This window comes from Scyliorhinus torazame, chromosome 17 (assembly GCF_047496885.1).
Source record: "Scyliorhinus torazame isolate Kashiwa2021f chromosome 17, sScyTor2.1, whole genome shotgun sequence".
NCBI classification, from domain to species: Eukaryota; Metazoa; Chordata; class Chondrichthyes; order Carcharhiniformes; family Scyliorhinidae; genus Scyliorhinus; species Scyliorhinus torazame.
In genome coordinates, this window is record NC_092723.1 from 80,017,937 (window position 1) to 80,043,229 (window position 25,293).

General features: G+C 53.1%; 1 protein-coding gene across 1 annotated transcript in view; it reads left to right on the plus strand.

The window, feature by feature from the left end:
• The window catches only part of LOC140393970 (leukocyte surface antigen CD53-like), a 164,943-nt gene that overhangs the window by 95,245 nt on the left and 44,405 nt on the right, over positions 1–25,293 (plus strand). The window contains exons 2-3 of the mRNA XM_072480675.1: positions 20,063–20,141; positions 24,235–24,423. Of these exons, the coding sequence (XP_072336776.1) occupies positions 20,079–20,141; positions 24,235–24,423 (252 nt within the window). The 5' untranslated portion in view covers positions 20,063–20,078. The remainder of the gene's footprint in view (positions 1–20,062; positions 20,142–24,234; positions 24,424–25,293) is intronic.

Consider the following 25,293-nt stretch of genomic DNA (forward strand, 5'->3'; position numbering starts at 1 on the left):
ACATCCCGACACCCAGTCTGTCCAGCCCTGTCAGAATCTTATGTTTCAATGAAATCTCCTCTCATTCTTCTTAATCCAGTGCACACAGACCCAGTTGAACCAATATCTCCTCATATGCCAATCCTGCCATCCCAGGAATCAGTCTGGTGAGCATTCACTGCACTCACTCTATTGTCAAGTGTAACCTTTCTTAGATAAAGAGACCAAGTCTACACAATTTGTTGGTCTCACCAAGGCCCTTTACAGCTGCAGTAAGACATCCTCACTCCTATACTCAATTCCTCTTGAGGCCTTCCTCTTCAAGGCCAATGTACCACTTGCTGTACCTGCATTCTTGCTTTCAGTGACTGATGTACTAGGACACCCAGGTCCCTTTGTACATCAACATTTCTCAATCTATCACCATTTAAATAATACACTGCCATTCTGTTTCGCCATCAGATAACTTCACATTTATCCACATATACTGTATCTGCCACCTATTTGCCCACTCACTCAACTTGTCTATGTTGTCTTGAAGCCTCTTTACATCCTCCTCACCACTCACATTCCCACCTAGTTTTGTGTCATCAACAAACTTATAAATATTACATTTGGTTCCCTCATTCAAATCATTGATTTATATTGTGAATGGCTGGGTCCTAACACTGATCCCTGCGATACCCCACTAGTCACTACCTGCCACTTGGAAAGAGACCCATTTATTCCTACTCTCTGTTTCCTGTCTGCGAACCAATTCTCAATCCATGCCATTATATTACCCCAAATCCCATTGCTTTAATTTTGCACACTGCCGTCTTATTTGGGACTTTCTGAAAAACAAAATACGCCACATCCACTGGTTCTTCCTCATCTATTCTAATAGTTACATCGCCAAAAAACTCTAGCAGGTTTATCAAACATGATTTCCCTTTCACAAATCCTTTGTCTAATCCTGTTGATAATCAGGCTCAGGATCCTTAGCGTTCAATTTAGAGATACATTTAAGCTTAGGGTCTGTTTAATGGTCTGGCTTAGGATAAGGATTAGGCCTTTATTAGTGGTTTTAATATTTTGATGATGGTTAGATCGAGGAATAGTGATTATGTTTAAGTTTCAGGTTAGGAATGGGGTTTATTTATGTTTTGGATTTGGGTTAGGAATAGGGTTCAATTATGGTTCGGGTTTGGGATAACGGTTTTCTACAGTTAGGCAATTTGCAACTACCTTTTTCTCAAACTTGCTATTGCCCCTTCCTTACTTTCGTTCTCCATGTCTCTCAGCTTCTCACAATTTTTTGCTCAAACACAAGTGGCATTTTCAGGTCTTTAATAAGCTTGGATCATTGCAAAATGACATTAGATCTGTGAGATTTCAATGGGCAGTTTCCCTAAAATATTGGAATACTCAGGGATGGATTCTCCTACCCCACCTCCCGCAAGAACGCCACGGGTGTTCAATGGAAAACGCCATTGACCTCGGGCAGGATTCTCCGTCGCCGGGCGGATGTGGCCGGAGAATCCCGCCCTCAATCTGAGTTCAGGGGCGTCATTCTCCGACCCCCCCGCCGGGGGGGGGATTGGGCGGGGCGGGAATCGGGCCGCGCCGGTTGGCGGGCCCCCCCGCTCAATTCTCCGGCCCGGATGGGCCGAAGTCCCGCCCAGAAATTGCCTCTCCCGCCGGCGTAAATCAAACCTGGTATTTACCGGCGGGACCAGGCGGCGTGGGCGGGCTCCGGGGTCCTGGGGGGGGGCGCGGGGCGATCGGACCCTGGGGGGCGCCCCCACGGTGGCCTGGCCCGCGATCGGGGCCCACCGATCCGCGGGCGGGCCTGTGCCGTGGGGGCACTCTTTCCCTTCTGCCTCCGCCACGTCCTCCACCATGGCGGAGGCGGAAGAGACTCTCCCCACTGCACATGCACGGGAAACAGACAGCGGCCGCTGACGCTCCCGCGCATGCGCCGCATTTCCGCGCCAGCTGGCGGGGCAACAAACGCCATTTCCGCCAGCTGGCGGGGCGGAAATCCCTCCGGCGTCGGCCTAGCTCCTCAATGTTGGGGCTCGGCCCCCAAAGATGCGGAGCATTCCGCACCTTTGGGCCGACGCGATGGCCGTCTGATTGGCGCCGTTTGTGGCGCCAGTCGGCGGACATCGCGCCGTTGGTGGAGAATTTCGCCACAGATCACACAGCTGTGCAGATCCAAATACTTTCTTCAAGATTACTCTTGCACAACAAAGTTTGTAAACTCTTACTTGCAGATTGCCACAGCTTTGCTGTTCTATTCTATTTGATCTTCTATATGTTTCTATAGATAGAACTCTTGGGGTTAAAGGGATCAAGGGACATGGGGGGGGGGGAAGGTGGGATTAGGGTACTGAACTTGATCAGACATGATCATAATGAATGGCGGAGCTACCTCGAAGGGCCGAATGGCGTCCTCCTGCTCCTATTTTCTATGTATTTCCATGAAGCCATTTGGTCAGTTTTGTGTCAAATAAAGTGAGGGGATATAATGTTGAAATTGAACACTTACCAATGTCAAGCACTCCCAGTTATGGGACAGGCTGGTTACAGAGTAATGTGCTTCATTGTACGGCATGGTTCACTGGGGATTACCCCCCTCAGCCTTTCCATGCTAATGTCCCAAATTGGTGAAACCTCCCTCAGAAACGCCTCCACTTCACTCTCAACTGTTTCTTCACTTCTGGGAAATTATAATCGGCTGTTTCAGTGCTCAGATTCTGAGATAACTGTTAATCAAAAAGCCCCTTTTACATCATCCGACCGTTTGAAATGTCAGTCATTTCGTACTCATTACTCAATGGTAAATTCCACACACCATAAGGGCAAGCCCAGGCAGCATTGTCACCCTAAACCTATGGCTCCAGCTGCGAGCCTATCGATAAAAGGCAGCCTTCAAATTCTAACCACAAACTGACAAGCAATGAGATGTTTGACAGATGTGACCCGATAGCCAATAGACCATGACTGTAAAAAAAAGTTAAACTTGATGGATAATTTGTAAGATTACAGCAAATGATGCAAGCGAGGCCCCCACCCCCCACTCCGAACCCAGGTAATTACACGGAGATCATCTCCCTGTGATTGGATTGACTCAAACTCATCGTCCACACATCACAGTCCCACTGCCTGTGTTCGGAGCTCAAAAATGAACTCCAAATCTAACAAGTGTTTGCGTCCAAAGGTTAAGTGGGGTTACGTGGATGTGGTGGGGAAGTGGGCCGAGGGAGGATGCTCTTTCGGAGATTCGGTGCAGACTTGATGAACCGAATGGTCTCCTCCTGCACTGTAGGAATTCTATGGTTCTAAGCGTTACAGGAACCTGCACTCTCACCCCAAATGTGTTTTCAGGAACTGAGCGTTCTGCTCCGATATCCTCTGGGGAGGCATTGTGTGCATGGTGAAGTCTGAACTTGGGTTAGGGAGGAGGGACAGTGCTACTCTGTACAGAGTACTCTCGCTGGGTCCTTAACTTTTGCTTGTGTTGAATTCAGTGCCCCATGGTATGTTATTTTCAGGCAGGAAGTAGGCACAGGATGTGGGTTCATACTTAGAACAGAGGTGACTGTTTGCACCAGTGCACCATTCTGTTGCTGTTGGGTGTGACAATGAGAAATATGGAGGCTGAGATTAATATGGAGGCTGCGGTCAACATTTGCTTGTCCCATCAGTATTAATGCATCCAGTTTCCTCCACACCTTTCTTGATTAATGCTGTATGTTTAGTAGGCCTCACAACGAGGTTCTGAGCATTGTTTGGTTGAACATTTTTAAGTGTTTATTGAGAACGCATGACTGTGTATATATATATATATACATACACAGGCTATATAGCTCTAGCTATGAGCTAACTCCATGTTTGCACCACGCAGGTCACTGTCCAGTCCACAACTGACCAGTCTCAGGTCACGTGTCTCTATTTCACTCTGTACATGTGATGAACGGTTACTGCCTTATCATCATGTAAGGTGATGTCCCCTTCAAGACCAGGCTTGGAACCCTGGGGACTCCGCCTCTGGCTCCGCCCATCTGGGAGCCATACATAAAGGCCTGCCTCATGGTCTGTATAGCAGTCAGCTCTCGTCCAAATCTGTAGCATAGTTATTAGCCTAATAAAGCCTTCTTTACAGTTTAATCTCTAAGCATCATTATTGAGGGTACCTCAGTACATGATACTGTTTTCCAGCCCCACGTTAACCTTAGCTACGCCAAATAGTTTTACACTATAACTCCCCCACCCCCCACCCCAAGTTTTTAACTAAATGTATATACATTGCAATCGTGCAACTTCTTCTCCCCTTCCCCCCCTCAAGTCTCTGACTTAATCAATTCAGACAGTCCGGAGGCTTGGCAATTCTTCCAGTTCTTGTTCTGGTCACATTCGGAAGCTGTTGATTTGGGCAATCTTTGTTGATTAGGAGTTTGGGTTTTAGTCTGTGTTTCTGGCACTTGGTTATCTTCTTCTAATATGCTTTTCCCGATCCTTGAACTTCTCTTCCTCAACTCCCCATCCACTCTGCTTAGGGATCACCAGCTTGACCCACTCTTTCCGGAGAGTGTGTTCATTCACAGTACGAACCCGTTTTCTTTTCCGCTGGGTCCGCTGTGACCTTTGTGGGAGCTGAAGGGGTCTCTCCCTGTCGTTTGGATCTTCCTCAACAGTGGGCTCACTGTGTAGCTTGGCACCTTGTGACACTTTGTTCTCTCAAAAACATTGTTGCCTTTTAGAGTAAAATGTTTATCGAATGATTTTAGACATTTCTCAAATTTATCTTAGGACTCGCTCATTCCTTGCCTCACAAGAGTATCACTGGCTACTGAATAAAGTAGTGTATTTGCTGATTCAGCCTCTGCAATTTTATCTAATTCTGAAGCTATCTGTATCTTCAGAATCTTTTCCACCAAAGTTGCCAATTTTGCCTTTGGGTCATTCCATAAGGAGATTTGGATTTGGTTTCTATGGTTCTTTGAAAGTTCAGGTGTGTACAGCATTAAATAATCTGTGGGTTTTAATGATGGTGCTGCGGGAAACGGTTTTTCAAAGGGACTTCCCAAACCTGTCTCAGTTTGGCAGGCTCTGAGTGATGGCGGCCCTGGCCTCTTTGTCTTTAGTTTTTGAGCAGAAATTTACTCAGTCGACAATTGTGGGCTTTCCTTGCAAAATCGAAGGATTTCTGAGAATTTTACAACTGATTCCAGCTTTGTCTGGAATTTTAAACCTTCTGCTTCTTTTCTTTTTCCTAACAATGAGCTTGGACGCCAGTTGGAATGGTGCCCATTCTGAGCTTTGCCACGGTGATTTTGGAAAGAGACGTCGTAACTTGGATCTGGCTCAGAACGTATTTCGTTTTCTCACCCCTGCTGGGTCCTTTGAGCCTGCAGCCTGTGGATATTCACAATAGACCCTCCACAAGATCTTGTGGAGTACCCAGCTGCCCGGTTGAGTTTTTTCTCCTGTCTTTATGCTTCCAATTCTGCAATTGAACTTCTTTCAGGTGATCTCTCTCTGTGTCTTCACTCCAGTCAGGTGAGAATGTTACTCCTTTCGCTTTACAGCTTTTGTATTTCTGCTCCAGCTTCTCGGGGGTTTTCCATTCGCTGCCACCATGTTAAATGTTATGTGTTCAGTATGGACACAAAGAGGATCTCAGTCTTGTATGGTTGAAATTTAGGAGCCTTCCAGCTGTGTGTTACTCGGCGACAGGGGGTAACGGCCATTCCCTGGCAGCAGGATTATCTGGTGTCAATTTTTTAAAAATTTGATCATGGGATGTGTGCGTTGCTGTCTGGGCCAACATTTGATCCATTCCTGAGGGCACTTAATAATCAACCACATTGTTGTGGATCTGGAGTCACATGTAGGCCAGACCAGGTAAGAATGACAGATTTCCTTACCTAAAGGACATTAGTGAACCAGATGGGTTTTTACAATAATCGACAATGGTTTCATGACCACCTTTTGGGTTTTCAGAAGGCCTTTGACAAGGTGCCGTATAGGAGGCTGCTAATTAAGATAAGAGTCCATAGTGTTTGGGCAAAGTACTGCCATGGATAGAGGATCAGAGAGTGGGGATAAAGGGGTCCTTTTCAGGATGGCAGCCATTGACAATTGGTGCGCCTCAGGGGTCAGTGTTGGGGCCACAACTATTCACATTATGCAATAATGATCTGGAAGAAGGAACTGAGGGCATTGTTGCTAAGTTTGCAGATGATACAAAGATATGCAGAAGTACAGTTAGTGTTGAATAAGCAGGGAGGCTGCAGAAGGACTTGGACAGGCTAGGAGAGTGGGCAAAGAAGTGGCAGATGCAATATAATGTGGAAAAGTGTGAGGTTATGCACTTTGGCAGGACGAATAGAGGCATATGGGCAGGATTCTCCGATCCCCCGCCGGGTCGGAGAATCGCCGGGGGGGGGGGGGGGGCGTGAATCCCGCCCCCGCCGGCTGCCGAATTCTCCGGCGCCGGAGATTTGGCGGGGGCGGGAATCATGCCTCACCGGTTGGCGGCCGCTAGAAGCGGCCCCCCCGGCGATTCTCCGGCCCGCGATGGGCCGAATGGCCACCCGTTTTTGGCTAATCCCGGTGGTGTATGTTACACCAGGTATTTGCCGACGGGACCTGGCTCTGCGGGGCGGCCTCCAGGGACCTCGGGGGGGGGGGGGGGGTGGGGTCCGGGGGGAAATGTTACAGAGGTGCATCACAGTGGCCTGGCCCGCGATCGGGGCCCACCGATCTGTGGGCGGGCCTGTGCCGTGGGGGTACTCTATTCCTCTGCATCGGCTGCTATTCCTCCACGATGGGCGACGCGGAGATGAACCCCATCCCCCGCGCATGCGCTGGGATGATGCCAGCACACGCTGGTGCTCCCGTGCATGCACCAACTCGCGCCGGCCGGCGGAGGCCCTTTGGCACCGGTTGGCATGACGCCAAGCCCCTTCCCCGCCGGCCGGCGCGGCACAAACCACTCTGGGGCCGGCCTAGCCCCTGAAGGTGCGGAGGATTCCGCACCTTTGGGGCGGCCCGACGCCGGAGTATTTCACGCCACTCTGTCCCACCGGAACCCCCCGCCCCGCCAGTTAGGGGAGAATCCCGCCCATAGACTTTTATTTAAATGAGAAAAGGCTTCAGAAATCAGAAGCACAAAGGGACTGTGGAGTCCTTGTTCACGATTCTATTAAGGTTAACGTGCAGGTTCAGTTGGCATTTAAGAAGGCAAATGTAATGTTAGCATTCATTTAGATAGGGCTTGAATGCAAGAGCGGGATGTACATCTGTGCCTGTATAAGGCTCTGGTTAGACCCTATTTGGAACGTTGAGAGCAGTTTTGCTGCCTGTATCTAAGGAAGGATGTGCTGTCCTTGGAGGGTCCAGAGGAGGTTCACAAGAATGGTCCCGGGAATGAAGGTCTTGTCATATGAGGAGCGGTTGAGGACTCTGGGTCTGTACTCGATGGAGTTCAGAAGGATGAGAGGAGGTCTGATTGAAACTTCAGAATGCTGAGAGGTGTCGATCATGTGGATACAGGGAAGATATTTCCACTAGTAGCAGAGACTAGAACCCGAGGACACAGCCTCAGGATGAAGGGATGATCCTTTAAAACTGAGATGAGGACGGTGGTGAATGTGTGGAACACTTTGCCGCAGAAGGCTGTGGAGGCCAAATCATTGAGTGTCTTTAAGACAGAGATAGATAGGTTTTTGATTAATCAGGGATTACGAGGAGAAGGCAAGAGATTGAGGATGAGAAACATATCAGTCATGATGGGCCAAATTGTCTAATTCTGCTCCTATATCTTATGGTATTATGACCTGGAGTCAAATATGGGCCAGTCCAAGTAAGGATAACAGATTCCCTTCAATGAACCAGATGGGTTTTTACAACACTCGTTTCATGGTCATCATTATAATTCTAGATTTTTGTTGAATTCAAATTTCATCATCTGCCGTGGTGGGATTCGAACCCAGGCTCTCAGTTCATCACACTGGATCTTTGGATTACTAGTCCAGCGTCAATACCACAACGCCAGTTTCGGCATAACCCGTATTCTGCCAGATATCCTTAAATTGCTGTTAGGATGGTACTCGAATTTCTACTGTGCTTTCCTCCATGTCCCACAGTGCTTTATAGTCAAAGATGTTCTTATTTTGAGATGTAGGGCTTGATTCTCTGACATTTCAGCCGGGTATTCCCCGGTGACGGAAGGCACGCGGGCCATTCGATAGCAGTGATATTCTCGGTCCCCACCGCTGTCAATGGGAATTCCCATTGAAGCCGCCCCACGCTGCCTGGGGGTGGGCTGCTGGCAGGATCGGAGAATCCCGCTGCCTGCGAACAATACTTACATATGGAGTGCAGTTGTGCACCAGTGACCCAGGGTGAGGGAGGGGCCAGTGACTGATGATAGACATTTGTGGGGGAGGGAGAGGGGGGGGGGTGCAGCGGTGCAATTGGCAAACAAGGACCGGACAGGGTGAAAGTCAGGGTGGATTTTGATTCTCGTGTCCTGACAAATAGAGTCAACAAAGACAGAGTGAAGGGTCCCCAGGATCCTGGCAATGGCAGTGTGAGGTTTATAGAGGACACAGCTCTAAAAGCAATGAGGATAGAGGTGAGAGAGTCAATGAGCAAGTGTTTCAGAGGCAGTGGGCGTGAAGGGGAGTGAAGATGGGAAATGTTACAGAGGTTATCCAATCAGCAATATGTTAGTGTGGGATTGTGTTAGTGTGGGATTGTGTTAGTGTGTACACTGGGTTGTGTTTGATAGACTAGGATGTTTTTGATGGGCTGGGCTGTTTTTGATGGACTGGGATGTGTTTGGCAGAATGGGCTGTGTTTAGCAGACAAGCCTGTGTTTAGCAGACAGGCCTGTGTTTGACAGACTGGGCTGTGTTGTTGGATTGGCTGTGTTTATAGGAAGGAGTTTTTTTTAATAGGACCAAGCTGTGATTATTGGACTGGTCTGTCTTTATAGGACTGTGCAATATTCATAGGACCATGCTGTTCTTATAGACCCAGGCTGTGTTTATAAGACTGGGTTGTGTTTGTGTTTATAGGACTGAGCTGTGACTAAAGGACTGGACTGTGTTTACAAGACTTGGCTGTGTTTATAAGACCGAGCTGCGTTTACAGGAATGAGCTGTTTGTAGACCGTGCTGTGTTTTGAAGAGGGTGTTGTAGGACTGAGTTGTGTTTACAAGACCAAGCTTTGTTTATGTGACTGCGCTGTGTTTTCAGGACAGAGCTGTGTGTATAGGGCCTGACTCGGTTTACAGGATGGGCTGCTTTTAAGACCAGGCTGTGTTCATAGGACCAAACTGTCTTTCTAAATTCGGGCTTTGTTTTTAGATCTGGGCGTGTTTACAGTATTGAGCTGTGTTTACAGATCCTGGCTCTGTTTATAGGACCATACCCTGATTATAGGATCGGGCTGTGCTTATAGGAATAGGCTTTGTTTATAGTACTGAGTTATGTTTATAGGACTGGGCTGTGTTTTGAGGACTGAGCTGTGTATATAGGACCAGGTTGTATTCATAGGACTGGGTTGTGTTTACAGGACCAAGTTTGTGTTTATGTGACCAGGTTGGTTTTACAGGAAAGAGCCAAGATAACAGCATTGGGCTGTTTTTACAGGATGGAACTGTTTTTACAGGGTAATGTTTTGTTTACAGGACCGGGCTGTGTTTACAGGCTGGGCTGTGTTTACAGGACCCGCTGCGTTTATAGGACATTGTAATAATCCACAGGAGGCAGGGGTACCGTCACTACACCAGTATTTATTTGCAATAACTATATCCAAGAGCAGCTCCAAACAGTGCTGCTAGCATTCCAGTCAACTTAAGACTGCCTCACAGAGCCTACACAGGTGCTTATATGGGCCCCCTCAATGAGCTATCATTGAGGGAGCTCATACTCCAATTGGCCAACCAATAATGCCAATTGGAGGTCATTACACCCCTCCCTCCCCAAAGATCCGAGGAATTCCTGCCAGCTGGCATTCCTCGGAGCTTCTTCCTGCTCCTCATGTCCGGGTCTGTCACCTCTTTGTCGTCCGCCGGGTCGTTCTCCGACGTGGGTGGGGTGTACCTTATAGGTGCCCGTCTTTTCCTTGACGACCACCTTGGAAGTTGTTCTTCCTCCTCCTCGGGGAGAGGTGTCGCGGCGGCCTCGTCGAATGTGTCCATCTCCGACTCTGACGACTGGATGACGGGGTCTGGAGAAATTGCCCGGGGCTGGGGTGTGGGTATCTTTTCCATCTGGGCTATCCCAGCTTGAGGCGGTCCTGCTTCGCCTGCCTCCAGGTGTGGTTCCGCTGCCCTTATTTGGTCTCGGTGTTTCTTCAGCATCTTGCCTCCTATCGAAACGTCATAGGATATGGGCCCTGTTTGGGACTCTGCCGTGCCTTTGACCCACATTGGTCCATTCCCATAATTCTTGACCCAAACCGGTGCCCCCACCTGGAAATGTCACTGCTGCCGACTATTATCATGCCCCCTGTGTTGGACCTCCTGTTGTTTCTCCACTTTCCCCGTTAAATTTGGGAAAAAGAGACTCAGCCTCGTTCGCAGCCGCCTTCCCATTAAGAGTTCAGCTGGCGGTATGCCCGTTGTGGAATGCGGTGAGGTCCTGTAATCAAACAGCCAGCGGGAGAGCTTTGTGTCCATTGGCACTGCCGGCTGCTTCTTGAGTCCCACTTTTAGTGTCTGGACCGCTCTCTCTGCCAGGCCGTTGGATGCTGGATGGTATAGGGCCGTTTTGATGTGGCGGACTCCATTTCCCTTTTGGAATTTTCCAAATTCCCCACTTGTGAATGCATTTCTGTTGTCCGACACCAATACCTCCAGAGGTCCATGTGTTGCAAACGAGGCCCTGAGCTTTTCAATTGTCAATGCTGTGCTTGCCGCGTTTACCCGGTGGACGTCCAACCATTTGGAGTGGGCGTCCACTATCATCAAAAACATTGAGCCCATGAAAGGGCCGGCGTGGTCAATATGCAGGCAGGTCCACGGTCTGCCTGGCCATTCCCACGGGTGCAATGGCGCAGCTGGTGGCACTCTTTGCCCCTGTTGGCACTCCTGGCACCGACGTACCAAGGCTGCTATGTCTGTGTCCAATCCTAGCCACCAAACGTAGCTTCGAGCTAGCATCTTCATTTTATAGACACCCCTGGGTGTCCGTGATGTAACTCGGTTAAGATTGCCCGACGGCCCTGAGCTGGGACTATTACCCGGGCTCCCCATAATAGGATACCGTCTTCTACGGTCATTTGGTCCCTTCTGCTCCAGTATGGGTGCATCTGGGGCTCCACTTGTCTCTCCAATTCCCCTGTTAGCAGTAAATGCTTCATCTTGGCTAAAACTGGGTCTTTTTGCGTCCACAACCGAATATGTTGTGCGTCCACTGGTAGGGTGTACAAAACATTTAGAGTCATTACTGTCTCCTCTACTTTCAGTGTTAGCGGCGGGGTGTCTGGGAGGGGAAGTCTGCTCAAAGCATCTGCATTTGCTACTCGCGTTCCCGGTCTGAGCTCCAGAACGTATCTATACGCCGCCAGTAGCAACGCCCAGTGTTAGATTCTAGCTGATGCAATCGGGGGTATTGACTTGCCTTCTTTTAATAACCCTAATAACGGCTTCTGGTCCGTCACTATGGTGAATTTCTGCCCGTACAGATACTGGTGAAATTTATTTTTACAGCAAATATCACCGCCAGTCCTCCCTTCTCGATTTGTGCATACTTTCTCTCAGCCATCGCCAAGGTCCTCTAAGCATAGGCTATTGGCCGTTCTTCCCCATTCCTTCCTCTGTGGGCCAAGACGGCTCCTACCCCGTAAGGTGATGCGTCATACGTGACCACCAACTCCTTCCTTGGGTCATAATGCTCTAGGACATTTTCGGATGACAGCTGTTCCTTAATGTCCCTAAAAGCTCGGTTTTGGTGGGCGGACCATTTCCATTCTTGTCCCTTTTTTAGTAGCTGGTGGAGGGGTTCTAGGATGGACGCCCTATTTTCAATAAATTTGCCATAATAGGTTACCAACCCTGGAAATGGTCGTAGCTCCTGGACCGTGATGGGAGTTGGGGCTTCTTTTATTGTCCTTACTCGGTCTTCCAATGGGTGAAAGCCCGACTCGTCTACTTTATATCCCAGATACGTCACTTGTGGGGCCAGAAAAACACATTTTTCTCTTTTCAGCCATACGCCTGCCTTTGCGAAACGCCTGAGCACTTCCTCCAGGTTCCTTAAGTGTTCCCTGTTTGTCCTACCCGTGATTAAGACATCGTCCAAATAAAATCGCCACCTGTGGTAGTCCCTGCAGAATATTTTCCATCGTACGCTGGAATATAGCGCAGGCTGATGACACTCCGAAAGGTAGCCTAGTATAACAAAAAAGTCCCTTCAGGGTGTTGATCGTAGCGAACTTCTGGGAGTCCTTGTCCAGTTTTAACTGCAGGTAGGCGTGGCTCATGTCCAGTTTCGTGAACAAAAGCCAACCTGCCAATTTGGCACACCGGTCGTCTATTTTCGGGATCGGGTATTTGTCCAGCAGTGCGTATTTGTTTACCGTCTGTTTGAAATCTCCACAGAGATGTATCGAGCTGTCTGGCTTCAAAATTGGTACCACCGGCGCTGCCCATTCCAAGAACTGTACTGGTCTGATAACGCCGTCGCGCCGTAACCTTTCTATTTCGACACCTACTTTCTTCCTTAACGCAAAAGGTACTGGCCTGGCCTTACAAAATTTCGGAAGGGCTTCTCTGTCCATGTGGAAAGTTGCTTTGGCGCCTATAATTTCCCCCAAAACTTCTTGGAAGACCTCCGGGTATTTCTGGAGTACTCCACTCAACTGCCCGCTTCCACTCTGGAAAATTTTCATCCAATCTAATTTTAGGTCTTTCAGCCAGTTCCGTCCTATTAAGTTCGGTCCGGAGCCCTCTACTATCGTCAACGGTAATCTGAGCAATTGTTTGTCATATTCCACGGGTACCTGAGTCGTGCCTAGAATTTCCAGGGGTTCCCCAGTGTAGGTTTTAAGTTTCGTCGATGTTTTTGTTAGGATTAGTGGCTAGAGTCCATCTTTGATTTTTTTAAAATGCTGCCACTCCCATTACTGATACGGCCGCACCCGTATCCATTTCCATTATTGTCGGCCGACCGTTCACCCGTGGGGTAATCTTAATAGGTTCTGCTTTCTTTGTCGCAATATTATATAACAGTTCCCCTTCGGAGGAGGATGGGGCGTCTAGGTTGTGTACTGCCCTGCGTCCCCACCTGCTATTCCTCTTTTGCCACCTCCTTCTAGGGTTTCTGTCGCTGTTACCCCACTCTGTCTGGTGCCCGAAACAGTCCTTCTCTGTTGGGAAAGCCTCAGCTGGTAGTTCCCGCGGTCTCCAGTTAGTCCTAACAGACTTGGGGGCAGTTCTGGGGTTTCCCTTTGGCCCTTTATTCCTCAGGCTTTTCCTGAGGGCGGCTATCACAGGTATCTACCTCGATTGGCGTGCCCTGTAGTTCCTGCGCCCCACTTGCTGCCTTTTCTAGGGACAGTGCGAGCTGTAACGCCCGCCTGCAGTCTAGCTGCGTTTCCGCCAACAGGCGCTTCTGTATTGTGAGGTCATTTATGCCACACACTAACCGGTCCCGAAGCATTTCATTTAGCGTCGGGCCGAACTCACATTTTTCCGGCAGCCTTCTCAGGCGGGTCAAGAAATTTGTGACTGACTCTCTGTCTTCCCGCTTAGTTGTATAGAATCTGTACCTACGAAAATGAGGGGTGGTTTTGGGTCATAGTGCTCTTCCACCAATTTCGTTAATTCTTGGAAAGGTATCGTGTCCGGCGTATCGGGATAAGTTAGACTACGTATAATGGCGAAGGCTGAGGGTCCGCACGCCGACAGCAGGATAACCCGTTTCCTTTCATCCCTCATTATCTCATTGGCCTGGAAGAAGTAACACATTCTCTCCACATACTGGGACCAGTCCTCAATAGTCGGGTCGAATGCATCTAACTTCCCAAAATACGGCATTTTTGAAAGAGCAAGGCTTACCCTCCGAGTGCAGCAGCTGGTCTCCGCAAGGTTCTTTGTTTACCTCGTCGCCACTGTAATAATCCACAGGAGGCAGGGGTTCCATCACTACACCAGTATTTATTTGCATTGACTATATACAAGAGCAGCTCCCAACAGTGCTGCTAGCATTCCAGTCAACTTAAGACTGGTTCACAAAGCCTACACAGGTGCTTATATGGGCCCCCTCAATGAGTTATCATTGAGGGAGATCATACTCCAATTGGCCAACCAATAATGCCAATTGGAGGTCATTACAGATCTTCTGTATTTATAGGACCCACTGTGTTTATGGCACCGAGCTGTGTGTGCAGCACCGAGCTGTGTGTGCAGCACCGAGCTGTGTGTGCAGCACCGAGCTGTGTGTGCAGCACCGAGCTGTGTGTGCAGCACCGAGCTGTGTGTGCAGCACCGAGCTGTGTGTGCAGCACCGAGCTCTGTGTGCAGCACCGAGCTCTGTGTACTGGATAAGGCTGTGTTTACGGGACCGGGCTGTGTTTACGGGACCGGGCTGTGTTTACGGGACCGGGCTGTGTTTACAGGACCGAGCTGTGTTTACAGGACCGAGTTGTGTTTATAGGACTAAGCTCTGTACAGGACAAGGCTGTGTTTATAGGACTGGGCTGTGTTTACGGGACTGGGCTGTGTTTACGGGACCGGGCTGTGTTTACGGGACCGGGCTGTGTTTACGGGACCGGGCTGTGTTTACGGGACCGGGCTGTGTTTACGGGACCGGGCTGTGTTTACGGGACCGGGCTGTGATTACGGGACCGGGCTGTGATTACGGGACCGGGCTGTGATTACGGGACCGGGCTGTGATTACGGGACCGGGCTGTGATTACGGGACCGGGCTGTGATTACGGGACCGGGCTGTGTTTACGGGACCGGGCTGTGTTTACGGGACCGGGCTGTGTTTACGGGACCGGGCTGTGTTTACGGGACCGGGCAGTGTTTACGGGACCGGGATGTGTTTACGGGACCGGGCTGTGATTACGGGACCGGGCTGTGATTACGGGACCGGCCTGTGATTACGGGACCGGGCTGTGATTACGGGACCGGCCTGTGATTACGGGACCGGCCTGTGATTACGGGACCGGCCTGTGATTACGGGACCGGCCTGTGATTACTGGACCGGGCTGTGATTACTGGACCGGGCTGTGATTACGGGACCGGGCTGTGATTACGAGACCGGGCTGTGATTACGGGACCGGGCTGTGATTACGGGACCGGGCTGTGATTACGGGACCGGGCTGTGATTACGGGACCGGGCTGTGATTACGGGACCGGGCTGTGATTACGGGACCGGGCTGTGATTACGGGACCGGCCTGTGTTTACGGGACCGGCCTGTGTTTACGGGACCGGGCTGTGTTTACGGGACCGGGCTGTGTTTACGGGACCGGGCTGTGATTACGGGACCGGGCTGTGATTACGGGACCGGGCTGTGATTACGGGACCGGGCTGTGATTACGGGTCCGGGCTGTGATTACGGGACCGGGCTGTGTTTACGGGACCGGGCTGTGTTTACGGGACCGGGCTGTGTTTACGGGACCGGGCTGTGTTTACGGGACCGGGCTGTGTTTACGGGACCGGGCTGTGTTTACGGGACCGGGCTGTGATTACGGGACCGGGCTGTGATTACGGGACCGGGCTGTGATTACGGGACCGGGCTGTGATTACGGGACCGGGCTGTGATTACGGGACCGGGCTGTGATTACGGGACCGGGCTGTGATTACGGGACCGGGCTGTGATTACGGGACCGGGCTGTGATTACGGGACCGGGCTGTGATTACGGGACCGGCCTGTGTTTACGGGACCGGCCTGTGTTTACGGGACCGGCCTGTGTATACGGGACCGGCCTGTGTATACGGGACCGGCCTGTGTATACGGGACCGGCCTGTGTTTACGGGACCGGCCTGTGTTTACGGGACCGGCCTGTGTTTACGGGACCGGGCTGTGATTACGGGACCGGCCAGTGATTACGGGACCGGCCTGTGATTACGGGACCGGCCTGTGATTACGGGACCGGCCTGTGATTACGGGACCGGCCTGTGATTACGGGACCGGGCTGTGATTACGGGACCGGGCTGTGATTACTGGACCGGGCTGTGATTACTAGACCGGGCTGTGATTACTGGACCGGGCTGTGATTACTGGACCGGGCTGTGATTACTGGACCGGGCTGTGATTACTGGACCGGGCTGTGATTACTGGACCGGGCTGTGATTACTGGACCGGGCTGTGATTACGGGACCGGGCTGTGATTACGGGACCGGCCTGTGTTTACGGGACCGGCCTGTGTTTACGGGACCGGGCTGTGTTTACGGGACCGGGCTGTGTTTACGGGACCGGGCTGTGTTTACGGGACCGGGCTGTGATTACGGGACCGGGCTGTGATTACGGGACCGGCCTGTGATTACGGGACCGGCCTGTGATTACGGGACCGGCCTGTGATTACGGGACCGGCCTGTGATTACGGGACCGGCCTGTGATTACGGGACCGGCCTGTGATTACGGGACCGGCCTGTGATTACTGGACCGGGCTGTGATTACGGGACCGGGCTGTGATTACGAGACCGGGCTGTGATTACGGGACCGGGCTGTGATTACGGGACCGGGCTGTGATTACGGGACCGGGCTGTGATTACGGGACCGGCCTGTGTTTACGGGACCGGCCTGTGTATACGGGACCGGCCTGTGTATACGGGACCGGCCTGTGTATAAGGGACCGGCCTGTGTATACGGGACCGGCCTGTGTTTACGGGACCGGCCTGTGTTTACGGGACCGGGCTGTGATTACGGGACCGGCCTGTGATTACGGGACCGGCCTGTGATTACGGGACCGGCCTGTGATTACGGGACCGGCCTGTGATTACGGGACCGGGCTGTGATTACGGGACCGGGCTGTGATTACTGGACCGGGCTGTGATTACTGGACCGGGCTGTGATTACTGGACCGGGCTGTGATTACTGGACCGGGCTGTGATTACTGGACCGGGCTGTGATTACTGGACCGGGCTGTGATTACTGGACCGGGCTGTGATTACTGGACCGGGCTGTGATTACGGGACCGGGCTGTGATTACGGGACCGGGCTGTGATTACGGGACCGGCCTGTGATTACGGGACCGGCCTGTGATTACGGGACCGGCCTGTGATTACGGGACCGGCCTGTGATTACGGGACCGGCCTGTGTTTACGGGACCGGCCTGTGTATACGGGACCGGCCTGTGTATACGGGACCGGCCTGTGTTGACGGGACCGGCCTGTGTTGACGGGACCGGCCTGTGTTGACGGGACCGGCCTGTGTTGACGGGACCTGCCTGTGTTGACGGGACCGGCCTGTGTTGACGGGACCTGCCTGTGTTGACGGGACCGGCCTGTGCTGACGGGACCGGCCTGTGCTGACGGGACCGGCCTGTGCTGACGGGACCGGCCTGTGTTGACGGGACCGGCCAGTGCTGACGGGACCGGCCTGAGCTGACGGGACCGGGCTGTGCTGACGGGACCGGGCTGTGTTTACGGGACCGGGCTGTGTTTACGGGACCGGGCTGTGTTTACGGGACCGGGCTGTGTTTACGGGACCGGGCTGTGATTACGGGACCGGCCTGTGATTACGGGACCGGCCTGTGATTACGGGACCGGCCTGTGATTACGGGACCGGCCTGTGATTACGGGACCGGCCTGTGATTACGGGACCGGCCTGTGATTACTGGACCGGGCTGTGATTACGGGACCGGGCTGTGATTACGAGACCGGGCTGTGATTACGGGACCGGGCTGTGATTACGGGACCGGGCTGTGATTACGGGACCGGGCTGTGATTACGGGACCGGGCTGTGATTACGGGACCGGCCTGTGTTTACGGGACCGGCCTGTGTATACGGGACCGGCCTGTGTATACGGGACCGGCCTGTGTATACGGGACCGGCCTGTGTATACGGGACCGGCCTGTGTTTACGGGACCGGCCTGTGTTTACGGGACCGGGCTGTGATTACGGGACCGGCCTGTGATTACGGGACCGGCCTGTGATTACGGGACCGGCCTGTGATTACGGGACCGGCCTGTGATTACGGGACCGGGCTGTGATTACTGGACCGGGCTGTGATTACTGGACCGGGCTGTGATTACTGGACCGGGCTGTGATTACTGGACCGGGCTGTGATTACTGGACCGGTCTGTGATTACGGGACCGGGCTGTGATTACGGGACCGGGCTGTGATTACGGGACCGGCCTGTGATTACGGGACCGGCCTGTGATTACGGAACCGGCCTGTGATTACGGGACCGGCCTGTGATTACGGGACCGGCCTGTGTTTACGGGACCGGCCTGTGTATACGGGACCGGCCTGTGTATACGGGACCGGCCTGTGTTGACGGGACCGGCCTGTGTTGACGGGACCGGCCTGTGTTGACGGGACCGGCCTGTGTTGACGGGACCTGCCTGTGTTGACGGGACCGGCCTGTGTTGACGGGACCTGCCTGTGTTGACGGGACCGGCCTGTGCTGACGGGACCGGCCTGTGCTGACGGGACCGGCCTGTGTTGACGGGACCGGCCAGTGCTGACGGGACCGGCCAGTGCTGACGGGACCGGCCTGAGCTGACGGGACCGGGCTGTGCTGACGGGACCGGGCTGTGTTTACGGGACCGGGCTGTGTTTACGGGACCGGGCTGTGTTTACGGGACCGGGCTGTGTTTACGGGACCGGGCTGTGATTACGGGACCGGGCTGTGATTACGGGACCGGCCTGTGATTACGGGACCGGCCTGTGATTACGGGACCGGCCTGTGATTACGGGACCGGCCTGTGATTACGGGACCGGCCTGTGATTACGGGACCGGCCTGTGATTACTGGACCGGGCTGTGATTACGGGACCGGGCTGTGATTACGAGACCGGGCTGTGATTACGGGACCGGGCTGTGATTACGGGACCGGGCTGTGATTACGGGACCGGGCTGTGATTACGGGACCGGCCTGTGTTTACGGGACCGGCCTGTGTATACGGGACCGGCCTGTGTATACGGGACCGGCCTGTGTATACGGGACCGGCCTGTGTATACGGGACCGGCCTGTGTTTACGGGACCGGCCTGTGTTTACGGGACCGGGCTGTGATTACGGGACCGGCCTGTGATTACGGGACCGGCCTGTGATTACGGGACCGGCCTGTGATTACGGGACCGGCCTGTGATTACGGGACCGGGCTGTGATTACTGGACCGGGCTGTGATTACTGGACCGGGCTGTGATTACTGGACCGGGCTGTGATTACTGGACCGGGCTGTGATTACTGGACCGGGCTGTGATTACGGGACCGGGCTGTGATTACGGGACCGGGCTGTGATTACGGGACCGGCCTGTGATTACGGGACCGGCCTGTGATTACGGGACCGGCCTGTGATTACGGGACCGGCCTGTGATTACGGGACCGGCCTGTGTTTACGGGACCGGCCTGTGTATACGGGACCGGCCTGTGTATACGGGACCGGCCTGTGTTGACGGGACCGGCCTGTGTTGACGGGACCGGCCTGTGTTGACGGGACCGGCCTGTGTTGACGGGACCTGCCTGTGTTGACGGGACCGGCCTGTGCTGACGGGACCGGCCTGTGCTGACGGGACCGGCCTGTGTTGACGGGACCGGCCAGTGCTGACGGGACCGGCCTGAGCTGACGGGACCGGGCTGTGCTGACGGGACCGGGCTGTGCTGACGGGACCGGGCTGTGCTGACGGGACCGGCCTGTGCTGACGGGACCGGCCTGTGCTGACGGGACCGGCCTGTGCTGACGGGACCGGCCTGTGCTGACGGGACCGGGCTGTGCTGACGGGACCGGCCTGTGCTGACGGGACCGGCCTGTGCTGACGGGACCGGCCTGTGCTGACGGGACCGGCCTGTGCTGACGGGACCGGCCTGTGCTGACGGGACCGGCCTGTGCTGACGGGACCGGGCTGTGTCTAAATCTGTAGACTGTGCAGATATGTAGTAACACTTGTCCTTTCTATTGTAGGTGTCGAAATCTTAGAATGGCACAGGAATGTTTGAAGGTTCTGAAATGTATGCTGTTTGTGTTCAACTTAATATTTTGGGTAAGTGCAGATTCCTGGGAAGAAAGTACAAATGCACAGTGAGCTAATCCTCTGAAATAGGATTCTCCCAGCCCGAGGCCGGGCCGGAGAATCCCCGCAACCGGGCCACGCTGCCCCGTTGCTGGCACGCAGTTCTCCGCGAAGCAGAGAATCGTTGCCATTGGCGCCAGTGCGTTTGGCGCGGCGCCGGTCGTGGGCCGCTGTACGTGGCTGGGCCGTTGATTCTCGGCCCGGGCGGCTGCTGTAAAAAGGCCGAGTCCCGCCGGCGCCGTCCACACCTGGTAGCAGCCGGCGGGAACTCTGCACGCAGGGTCGCGGGGCGGCCTGTTGGGGGAGGGGGGCCCCCGGGGGGGCCTCCAATGGGGCCTGGCCCGCGATCGGGGCTTACTGATCCGCGGGCCGGCCTCTCGCTCCCCGAGCCTATTTTTTTCTGTGCCGGCCCCGTAACACCCGTGCCATGTTGCGTCGGGACCGGCGCGTTGAGCGAGGCCACTGCGCATGCGCGGGTTGGCGCCACTGCACATGCGCAGATCCCGAGGCACACAGTTCGCACCGGGATGGGAGGCTGGAGCGACGTGAACCGCTCCAGTGCCATAATCGGTACTCCCAGCGGCCCGTTCACGCCGTTGTGACATGCGACGGTGTTTCCGACGGCGTGGACACTCTGCCGCCGAGTGGGAGAATCCCGCCCAGGAGCAGCAGTAAACCAAGCCGTCCATTGAAGCTGTTCCGCCATTCAATAATCTTCAACCTCAACTCCTTTTCCCACTTGCTCCCATTATCTCCTTGATTCCAATAAGAAGTCTTACAACACCAGGTTAAAGTCCAACAGGTTTGTTTCGAATCACTAGCTTTCGGAGAGCAGCTCCTTCCTCAGGTGAATGAAGGAGCAGTGCTCCGAAAGCTAGTGATTTGAAACAAACCTGCTGGACTTAAACCTGGTGTTGTAAGACTTCTCACTGTGCTCACCCCAGTCCAACGCTGGTCTCCACATCATGGCCCCTTGATTCCCGCAGAGATCGAAAACCTTCCTTTTCCAACCTGGAATGTATTCGTCCCTCTGCGCTGAGAATTCCAGAGATTCACTCCCTTCTTATTAAAGACATTTCTCCTCATCTCAGTCCTTATACTGAAACTGTGCCCCTGTGTTCTAGATCCCCCAGCGAGGGAGTAAAAACCCGTCAGTGTCCATCCTCGAAAGCACCTTCAGAATAATGTATGTTTTGAAGTTTGTCTCCTATGTTGTTTGTGTTTTGCACTGTGTCACAGTCAGAATCCATCCTATTTACCACATAACTTCATTGCAGTGTTAATGTAAGGCTACTTGTGCCAATAAAGATTATTATTATATCCTGCATTGTAGAGTGAGCGAGCACTGTTACCCATGTACCGTACTCTATGGCGCAGGCCCCATAATATAAGATGATAATTGTTGCCTGACTTTTCTCCATCAGGCTGATCCCAGTTCTGACTCTGAACTTGTGAGGTTGTCCTTATCCAGTGCTGACAAATGCTAGTCTATTGCCACTCAGTATGCCACTCGCCATGTGCTGCATGGGGTGCTGCGCACTTGTATATCAGTCATGGCCATTGCTGAATAAACCTCTGGTTGGTTTTCATTAATTTAGATAGAGTGCCTGAGTAACAAAGAGCACATGCTGTATCCATATGCTCCAGTCTCTTTTTCAAGCGATTGAGATTTCTCTGTTTTGGCAACTCAAGACCGGGCATCTTGAGGCACTATGGGCCAACAGCAGGAGCAGAATTGTTCTCAACCACTATCTGCAACGTCATGGCCCGGCAGATCCCCACTCTACTCATTACCAACATGCCAGGGGTTCAACCCAAGTTTAATGACGAGTGCAGGAGGGTATGCCAGGAGCAACAGCAGGCACACCGAAACATGAGGTGTCAACCTGGTGCAGTTACAACACAGGACAAACTGCAACAAAAGAGCCTAATGGACAGAGCTAAGCAATTCCACATCCAATGGAACAGATCTAAACTCTGCAGTCTGCCACATCTAGGGCGAGATTCTCCAATACGGAGGCCAAGTGTTTCACGCCGTCGTGAACGCCGTCGCGTTTCACGACGGCACGAACAGGGCCCGGGCACAACCTATTCTGGCCCCCATAGAGGGCCAGCACGGCGCTGGAGCGGTTCACGCCGTTCCAGCCTCCTTACGAGGCCTCCCCCCCCCCCCCCCCCCCACGGGCCTACTTCCTTGCGCGGCCGGCCCCTGAACGCCGATCCCATGTTGGGTCAGGGCCGGCGCGCGTAAGATGTTCCCCGCGCATGCGCAGTTGGGCCGCGCCGTCCTGCGCATGCACGGGCAACTTCTTACGCACGCCGGCCCCGACCCAACATGGGGTCGGTGTTCAGGGGTCGGCCGCGCAAGGAAGTAGGCCCGGGGGGGGGGGGGGAGAGGCTGGCCCGCCAATTGGTGGGCCCCGATCGCGGGCCAGACACCATCGGAGGCCCCCCCCCCTGTGAGGGAGCCCCCCAGCCTCTCCCCACAGGCTGCCCCCCGAGCGTTCCCGCAGAGTTCCCGCTGGCAGCAACCAGGGGTGAACGGAGCCGGCGGAACTGTCATTTATTTTGCTGGCGGCTCGGCCCATCCGGGCCAGAGAACCGCCGCTCGCCGTTTGCAGCGATTCACCGAGCGGCCCGGTGCGATTCCCGCGGCGTTGGTTTCAGGGGGGGTGGGAGAATCACGTGCGGGTGTCGGGGCGGCTTGGCGTGACTCGCGTGGCGCCCTGGCGATTCTCCCACCCAGCGTGTGGAGGGGTGAATACCACCCCTAATCATGAATGATGATGGACATGAGGTGGTGGCGCGTACCAGGGTAGTGGAAGCAGAGACAATCAATGATTTCACAGAGGAAATTTGAAAGGCCCCTGAGGGAATTACATATGCAGTCTTACGGACATAGAGCAGGGGCCCGGGATTCTACATGGGCTCGATGAGCAATGACTCTATGCCTTTACTGGTGACTCACCTCTGTTAGGTTAGCCCTGACTCTCCATAGAACCATATTTTTGCTATAGTGCAGAAGGAGGCCATTCAGCCCATTGAATCAACACTGAGCCTCTGAAAGAGCACCCTACCTAGACCCACTCCCCCTGCTCTGTCCCCATAACCCCATCTAACCTACACATGCCTGGGAACGAAGGGGCAATTTAGCACGGCCAGTCCACCTAACCTGCACATTGTTCGGACTGTGGAGCACCTGTGGAGCGTTAGAAGTTCCCCGCGCATGCGCAGGATGGTGCGGCCCAACTGCGCATGCGCAGGATTGAGCTGCCCCAACTGCGCATGCGCAGGATTGAGCTGCCCCAAATGCGCATGCGCGGGTTGGCGCGGCGCCAAATGGGCGCCGCGTAAGAAGGCTGAAGCGGCGTGAACCCACACGGACATGGGGAGAACGTGCAAACTCCAAAGAGTCACCTGAGGCCGGAATCGAACCCAGGTCCCCGGCACTGTGAGGCATCAGTGCTAATCACTGTGCCACCGTGCCGCCCAGAGTACTGCAGCCGCGACAGCAGACTCACATATGCAAGTGAGATAACATTTCGCGGTCAGCTCTTCATGCACAGACATACAGATTGCTCCAACTGCAAGGACAGAGGAACATTGCCTGGGGTGGTGGTGGGGATGGAATAATAATCTTTATTCGTGTCACATGTAGCTTATATTAACACTGCAATGAAGTTACTGTGAAAATCCCCTGGTCGCCACATTCTGGTGCCTGTTCGGGTACACAGAGGGAGAATTCAGAATGTCCAAATTACCGAACAGCACCTCTTTCGAGATTTATGGGAGGAAACCGGAGCACCCGGAAGAAACCCACGCAGACACGGGAGAATGTGCAGACTCCACACAGACAGTGACCCAAGCGGGAATCGAACCCGGGTCCCTGGCGCTATGAAGCATCAGTGCTACCCACTGTGCTACCGTGCCGTCCAAGGAGAACTGCTTCTCAGCCCCTTGGAACAGAAGGTTTATTTCAGGTCATTGATTGTGTATAACTCTGTAACTGTTTGAGGATGGGCTGTGTGGGGTCTTGCTGTGTCAACATGTCCATTTCTTTCAGATCTGTGGATGTGTTATCCTGGGATTGGGGATCTACCTGCTGACGTTAAATAACTATGGAGCTTTGCTCTCCAGTCTGCCGTCTCTCTCCATAGCCAATGTCCTGATTGTCGTGGGAACGGTCACCATGGTAGTGGCCTTTCTGGGCTGCATGGGAGCTATCAAGGAAAACAAGTGCCTGTTGCTGTCAGTAAGTTCTGCCTGTACCTACAGTCTAGATAAATCACTGAACTAGTCTGGGGGTAGGGGGGTGCTGGGGACAGTGGGGGGAAGGGAACAAATGGTGGTCTCAAACATTGATTTTAAAACTCTCCTCTTTATTTCTTTTGACTTTTAAGTTCTGCATTTGTTAAAATGGTGAGCAGGGACAAGCGTCCAATTAAACACTAAACGACAGTAAAAATACCCATTTGGTCAGATCAGCACTGAGGTAAATATTTTGAAACAGAAAGCTGAAAAGCAATGCAAACATTGATATCCCACCGTTCACAATCTCCTGGCATCCCAAGTGCTTGACGTTTTGGACTGGAGTTACTGTTACAACATAGGAAACGCAGCTACCAATTTGTGCACAGCAAGATCCCACAACAGCAATGTGACAATGAAACGACCCAGTGTTGTGTTTTTAGTGATTTTTCTTTCTTTACCTCTTTTGCTTTTTAAAATAAATTTAGAGTACCCAATTATTTTTTTTCCAATTAAGGGGCAATTTAGAGTGGCCAATCCACCTACCCTGCACATCTTTGGGTTGTGGGGGTGAAACCCAGGCAGACACAGGGAGAATGTGCAAACTCCACACGGACAGTGACCCGGGACCGGGATTCGAACCTGAGTCCTCAGCGCCGCAGTCCCAGTGCTAACCACTGCGCCACGTGCTGGCTCTGATTTTCTTTTTCTGAGGGATAATTGAGGCTGATGCACAACTGAGGGAGAAATGCACATTCAGAGTTTGCTTAAAGCAAGGTTATATCTGCTCTCACAGCAGGCAGTGCAAGGTCCCAAAGCAGCATGGGAAGACCAGCAGGAGTCTCTCCCCAATGCCCCAGCCCATGTGAATCCT